This window comes from Carlito syrichta, unplaced genomic scaffold (assembly GCF_000164805.1).
Source record: "Carlito syrichta isolate Samal-C Ts95f unplaced genomic scaffold, Tarsius_syrichta-2.0.1 Scaffold313519, whole genome shotgun sequence".
In the NCBI taxonomy this organism is placed as follows: Eukaryota; Metazoa; Chordata; class Mammalia; order Primates; family Tarsiidae; genus Carlito; species Carlito syrichta.
Window position 1 is genome coordinate 990,522 of NW_007257615.1, and position 7,600 is coordinate 998,121.

The 7,600-nt window shown below is 39.3% G+C and overlaps 1 protein-coding gene across 1 annotated transcript in view; it reads right to left on the reverse strand.

The window, feature by feature from the left end:
• Nucleotides 1–599: 599 nt before the first annotated feature.
• LEMD3 (LEM domain containing 3) overlaps nucleotides 600–7,600 on the reverse strand; it is a 47,079-nt gene continuing 40,078 nt past the window's right edge. The window contains exons 10-13 of the mRNA XM_008070542.1: nucleotides 5,027–5,108; nucleotides 3,150–3,255; nucleotides 2,985–3,063; nucleotides 600–2,762 (exon numbers count right to left, since the gene is read on the reverse strand). Coding sequence (XP_008068733.1) covers nucleotides 2,599–2,762; nucleotides 2,985–3,063; nucleotides 3,150–3,255; nucleotides 5,027–5,108 — 431 coding nt within the window. The 3' untranslated portion in view covers nucleotides 600–2,598. The remainder of the gene's footprint in view (nucleotides 2,763–2,984; nucleotides 3,064–3,149; nucleotides 3,256–5,026; nucleotides 5,109–7,600) is intronic.

The window sequence follows — 7,600 nt, forward strand, 5'->3', positions numbered from 1 at the left end:
ATTATCGTTCCATGTATCTGCTCTGTGTTCTTCCTCTAGACTGTGACCATCTTGACGACTGGGTCATGTGTTTTTCATCTTTGTATCCCTAACTCAAAACAGTGCTTGGCATTTGTTAGCAACTGGTAAGTCAACCACATGACTGACTAATTTACGCCTCTTTTTACTTGATTAAGACATCAAAAAAATCAAAACTCATGCTATTCTGTTAAAGTAGTTAGCCCATGAACTGTCTGCTATTGGTTTATGATGAGACAGAGCGCGAGCCAGAATGTCGACAAGAAATGCTTCCTTTTGTGAGAGTGTCTTGCTGTGAAGACATGTTGGGCTAAATGCACATGCTCAGTGAAGTGGTCGACTAAATGCTTGCTCCACTCTGATCCAAGCACTCAAAAGTTGGATGAAGACATTTTTACAAAGAAAAGTAAAATGCTGAGAAACGAATGGCTAAAATTCACTTCAGACCCTTCATCTATCTTTATAAGCACACATTTTCACAAACTGGCAAACAGATTGAAAATAAAGGCACCTATTTTCACCAGTAAAAAAAGAAATAAAGACACAGAGTACTTACAAAGTTTCTTAAAAGCCGAGACACATTAAAAAAAAACCTAATAAATTTTTAATTAGAATTTTTTCCTTTTTTTTTTTTTAACAGGACAAGTAACAGATTACATCAAACTTCAGAACTTCTCAAATACCTAGTTATTATACACATTCCCATCTGTCTTGCAGGGAGGGATCTTGGTCGGCTTAACAGTTTCAGGTAAAATAAACTGCATAATCGTATATATTACAATAATAATAAATGTACAATGTTTACATGAAGTATGTTTTAGAAGCAAGAAAAAGATGCATCTGCATTGAAAGGCGACCTTTTAAAATGCCACAACTATTTTTTACATTCACTCTTGCAACAGGTTACAAGATGGGGTCACTAAGCTCAGATAAATCACTGTGATGCACATAAAATACAGAAAGATTGGTTACTTTATATATTATATATATTTATATTTTCACACATTAGCATCTGAGACATAAACTGAGAATTTAAAATGTATTCTCTTCAGATAACAAATCGTATTTTATTCTTCATAAACATGGTGCCCACAAAAGCACATAGGTAAGGCACAGTAGGGCTTTCTGTTACAGAATAGTGTGCATCATGTTTACGTAACCAGAAAACGTGCAGTATCTGTGCAAGTTCATGCTGCAAACCCAACACACGTACAATAAAACGAAAAGGAAACTGAGTTTTCAACAAAATCAAAATTGGTACAATTCCAGCTGTTTCACATGTTCATTTAGACTGACAATGATATAGCAACAGGTTGTTTTTAAAAGGCCAAATGTCAGATTACAAGTAAACTCTGCTCAGCAACTATTTTAATCTGAAATCATAAACATTATGGAAACAAATTAAATACTGAGGCACAAAGCAACGGTCACTCGTGCATTTACTATATTGCAAACTTTCATGACCCAAAATTACAAGTATAATTTGTCAAATACATATTTTGCTGCAACAACGTGCCCTGCTTGAAACCTGACATACAACAGGGGCACTAGCATTTCATTAAATTATAAATAGATTGGGAAAATGACTTAATCCCAATGGTACTATGTCACAGCCCTAGTATTTAAAATAAATACAGTTTTTCACAAAATATTTTTCCACTATCTGCCAATTTCTTCTTTATTGCTCACATAAATTTGAATCCATTACAACTGGTGTCGGAACTTTCACACAAAATCATACCCAGACATTTTTATATAAAACCTATAAAAGATATTTTAAACTTGTATCTAATACTTCCAGGTGTTTGGGCTGTTTGATCTACGTGATAGGACAGCCGTGTGTGTTCGTGTGTGTGTGTGCATGTACACACACACACACACACACACACACCTATATACACATTAGATTATGAATAAAACAGAAAGCTTATTTTACTGCTTTAATGCAGACACCCTCACAAAACAAGACCGCTTTCACCACCACCAGCATTTCTACATATATACAAAAGCCAGTTGAAGTACATGTACAACCACTTACACATATATGCAACCACGAAACCCAAATGACTTTTCCATATTTCAGCTGTAGCAAATGAAGCTCTTACAAGCAACAGAAACCTCAGGTTAAACAGGGAAATTAACAGTTTTACCACATTAGCCTGTAAGGAACTATGCAGGTGACTGTATACGGAAATTCACAACATTGGTTCACAAGAAAATTATGGAAGTACAAGAAGCCTCTTCACCATGCTTTTGTGTAGTTATCCAAACACTTCTTGGTGCAAAAATACAACCACCGTATCTGAAAATGCTTAATAAAGTCAATGTTCCTCATGCAAAACTGTAAATGTGTTGGCGTAACTGAGCTCCAAAAACTGAATGAACACTTACTCTAGCTACTCGGCATTGCTGCCTCACTGCTAAATCCCTTTGGAACCTTAAGATTTCTGGAACGTTCAAACAGAGTTGTATTCATCAATAAAAATATTACATACAAAAAGCATTTAAAAAGGAAGACGAAAAGCCATACAGGAATTTTCCTATTGTCAGTAACAGTCTTAGGAGAGGAAGAAAAGCTTTTCAGGAAGCTCCTTGAGAGTTGGCTAGGCCAGTCCGCAGACGAAGGTGAGACATAGAGTTCATATGCTTATTTGATGGCTTCAAGGGGCTGTTGCAAGTAAGAGCTTGGGGAAAGCGATGGTGGTATCTATCTAGTCGTAAATATTTTACTGTAACCAATTTCCCTGTTGTAAGATAAAAATAATATTTTAGACCTGTAAAAGTGTTTAATAGTTGAAGAAAACTAACTGTGGCCAAAGGCACAGAAACATAAAACATAAACAAAACCATCTAAAATCGTTACTCAAAAAACACTAACTTAAAATTCTTTACTTTACAAGCCAGTGTAGCTTAACACTAAACCATAATTATCCCTTCTAAATGTCTGTGGTACTCAAATCTCTTACCATCGAACCAAGAGCCATGCAATGCCTTGAAAGCCTTTCCAGCATATTCTGGAGACAGACATTTAACATACACACAACCCTGTGATGTTAAAACAGAAAAGAAACAGTCTTAGTTTAATAGCAACAAACCCAAAACATGGAATTCAATACTCAAAGTCACTTTACCTCGCGAGAGTTTTTGTCTACTGCAATGTGAACAATGCCATCATTATCACTGCATTTTTCTAAAATTGCTTCTTGAATTGCCAAATGCCACTGATCCCCTATTTCCCTAAAAATTAATGGAAACAAAAATCAACAACCATACTCCTTCTCAGCAAAAAGTCTTCATGGGCTCTCCCAGCACACACCCCCCCGTTCGGGCAGGAGGAGTCGAAAGCCACATGTGATTAAAATCAGCAGTAACTAAGTGCCAGCAGCGGTGACCAGGTAGACCAAGAGATCTGAGCATTCAGATGGCTCCATCCTCCTCCCGCCTTCCAGTGGAGAAGTGCAGGGAGCCAGGCCAGGGAGGGCTCAGTCCTCCGCTGCAGAACAAACGGGCCGAGCCATGTTAGGGTCACGATCCCATGTGCTTGCCATTATGTCTCTTTTTCCTTTTAATGTCAATGATATTTTCAAATTTCTAGACTTAAAGAAAATTCTTAGCAGCTGCTATTTTCTGAGCTTCTTTTTGTCAAAATAATGATACACAGAGGCAGGAGAATAGCTTGAGGCCAGGAGCTTCAGACCAGTCTGGGCAAGAGTGAGACCCCCACATCTCAAAAAAAAAAAAAAAAAAAAAAGCCAGGCACAGTAGTGGTACCTGTAGCCCCAAGCTACTCTGGAGGCTGAGGCAGGAGGCTCACTCGCTTGACCCCAGGAGTTCAAAGCTGCAGTAAAGTATGATCATACCACTGCACTCCAGCCTGGGCAATAGAGCAAGACCCTGTCTCTTAAAACAAAAAGACACAGGAATAACATTTTGCACGGTCCCTTTGCTATCATGACATTTTTCTGAAACAATAATGGACACTGGTCCTACTTGTGAGACATGGGTAGTGGCAGAGGAGAAAGGGGCCTCACTTTACATCACAAAACTTCATCTTAGAGACTAAAGGACTGGACTAGCACTGCCTTCCTGATTCCTAAGGCACAAGGCAAGACTCCTGGCAGCAGGATCACCACGCTGCTAACAACTCCTACTCCACAGAATGCGGGGGTGTGGGGTGTGGGGTGTGTGTGTGTGTGTGTGTGTGTGTGTGTGTACTGACGTGCTACCTCACATTCCAACTGTGCTATCACTTATTTGGAATTTCCATCAATGACTTTGTATTAATATTTCATATCGATAATTTTTTAAAATAAGTGAGTTATTAGACATAATTTAGAGATATTTTATATGTAATTTCCGCTGTCAGAATTTAAAAAAAATAGGGTTTGATGTGTCATATCACTAGATAATATGCAGTGACCCCTTGAGTGTTAATCCTAACACTGCTACAGCTTATATGTGAAATATTATGGACACTAAGGCAGGAACTTTTGACTGTGCTATTCTCCGGATGCATGAGTTGCTATAATAATGCTGTCTGAAAAGTTCCTTAAATGTTACACTGATAAGTAGAGACAGGATTTGTAGAGGTGTGAACATCTTCGCAGGGAACTTTTTACAGAGATGAGAAAAATTTTAAAAGCAGCTATTTTTATCTAAAATATCTACTGAGGGAAAAATGCTGACAGTCACATATAGTATGACTTACATATTTGATAAAGAGTACTGTTTATCATTGCATGTCATTAATTTGTCTCAAGCATTCATCTGCTATGAGGATTCATAGTGAATACAAAGATTCACAAAAGTCTTACAAATCTTTATGTATCAGTGTCTTTGGCCGAACCTTTGCTTGGAATTTTCAAAAGAGAAGAGAAAAACATAACATTTCTGTAGTTAGCAGATTCAGAAGTAAAACAGATTTTTCATCTCAGACACAGCATTATATCATGTATTTTTCAGCCAAATATGCCAAAAAAGTTACATGTACCCCGATCATAATACTTACATAATTGGATCAAACATATTTCGAATCTTTAGACACGGTGTCAAACTATTTGGTGGTGAATTTCTTCTGTCTAAATGAAATGCTACAAAAAACAAATTAGTTTTACTGTTTGCCATTGTTCCATTTGGTCCATTCATTAAAATGTTCATTCATCCAGTTCATTAAAAAAATATTCATGGTGCATGCTTTTATTATGAGCCAGACCCCTGGTTAGATGTTTAGGTGAATACAGCACACAGTGATTGCTGTCAGGTTTATAGCTGAGTGGGAGAGAGAAACGATAAACATCGTGACCCAAGGAATTACAAATGTGCTAAGTCCTGAGAAAGGAGAGTACAGAAAGCTGTAAAAGTAACTTAACCTACTCCAGAAGCATCAGTTAGACTTCCCTGAGGAAGGAAAATGTATGCTGGGAACTGAAGAACACAAATGAGCAGGGTAGGGTGAAGAGAAGGGCCAAGGAAATTTCAAGCAGAGGCCAGCTCCTGAGGCAGGAGGAGCTGGTCATCTTCAAGCACCTAAAAGCCAGCCATGAGGTTGGAGTGGAAAGGACAGGAAAAGGTAAGCCTAAAGGAGATGTCAACTTATTCGGGATCATGGAGGCCACATTAAAGTATCTGGACACTGTCATAAGAGTAATGGGAAGCTACGTAAATGTTCTAAGGAGAAAAATAATATGATGAGATCTTTTAAAACTACATATTTTAAAAATAGATGGTTACGTGGAAACTCAATTAGGGAGAAGTAAAAGTGAATGCAAGGAGACCAGCTGGAAGGCCACTGCAGCTGTCTCAAAAGGAGATGATGTGATGTGGGTGCAGATGGGAGGGAAGAATCAGGGCCTATTATGAACCAGATCTGACATGACCTATTCAAAGACTGGACAAGGGGGCCAAGGGAGAGGCTGAGGATGAATCCTAGGTTGATGGCAGAACCCAGCCGAGGAAGGGTATTCACTATCTGGACTAGGAACACCAGGGAGGTCAGTTTGGGAAGAGTGCACATTGAGTTGGGCACATGTTGAATTTGTGGTGCCCATCTTCTAGAAGAGAAGTGTGCAGCTGGATACAAACACCTGAAAACTAGAACAGAAGACTCGGTTCAAAATATAAACTTGGGAGTTATCAACATACATGTAGGAAAGAGATCATCTGGAGAAAGAGGGTAGAAAGAGAAGAAAGATGGCCTTGAGATGACACTTCAACACTCAGAGGTCCAAAAAAGAGGAAAATCCAGAAGAGAAGACTGAAGAAAAGGTCATGGGTAGGACACAAGCCAGAAGGAAGTGACATCACCAAATCCAAAATAACAAAGTTTCAAGGAGGGCTCAACTGTCAAATACCATTAACAAGTAAACTAAAATAAGGAATTTTCACAAGGCCCTTCCACATACATTTTTTTAGACGATATGGCTTACTGTGAGTATAATCTTTGGCAGCACATAAGCATCATTTTTATGACAAGTTTAACGAAGCCTATTATTATTATTATTATTATTATTTTGAGTTGGAGTCTCACTCTGGCGCCCAGACTTGAGTGCAGTGGCCGCTCCCAGCCACCGCAGTCTCGACCTGCTGGGCTCCAGCGATCCTTCCGCCTTAGCCTTCCAAGTAGCTGGAATTACAGGCATGCGCTACCATGCCCGGCTGATTTTTTGATTTATTGTAGAGATGAGGTCTTGCTGCCCAGGCGGGTCTCGAACCCGCGGGCTCAGGCAATCCACTCACCTCAGCCTCCCAAAGGTGCGGGATTACAGGCTGAGCCACCGAGCCCAGCAGAAGCCTATTATTAAAGCTGCTTGAAGGTAAAAATTAATCGGAGGAAAGGGGAGTGACTGAATTTCTTACTGCAATTCTAAAACGATTTATTTACCTTTTTCATAAAGACTATACAGGGGGTGCCTCAAAAATGTATACACATTTTAAGTGTAGCATTCACTCAAAAGATGGCATTAATCAAATGAATGCTAGTGTCACCATGCGACAGGAAGAACAAATAAAATGGTGGAAGCATGGCTGGGCGAGTGTCATACTACACATTGTTACTGTAATTCAATTCAACTTCGAAAAGTAATACACAGATCTCATCTCTTAAAATGTATATCCTTTTTTTGGCACTCCCTGTATTTAGTAAACATAGATAAACACACTTTTGTAGGAAAAAGAATTTCCCATTTACAATTTTCTGATAATTGTTTTCTGCTTTCCTGTGTAGTGGAGTTTGGGTACAAAAGGCAGCCCATCTTCAAAACTCCCAACATACTCACACTTGTATTTGAAACTAATTCAGACATTAAGAGAAATGTGAGCCGGGCTTGGTGGCTCAGCCTATAATCCCGCGCCTATGGGAGGCTGAGGTGAGTGAATTGCCCAAGCCCGTGGGTTCGAGACAAGCCTGGGCAGGCAAGACCTCATCTCTACAATAAAATCAAAAATTAGCTGGACGTGGTAGCGCGTGCCTGTAATTCTGGCTACTTGGAAGGCTGAGGTGGAAGGATCGCTGGAGCCCAGTTGATTGAGGCTGCAGTGGCCAGGAGCAGCCACTGCACTCCAGTCTGGGCGACAGAGTGAGACT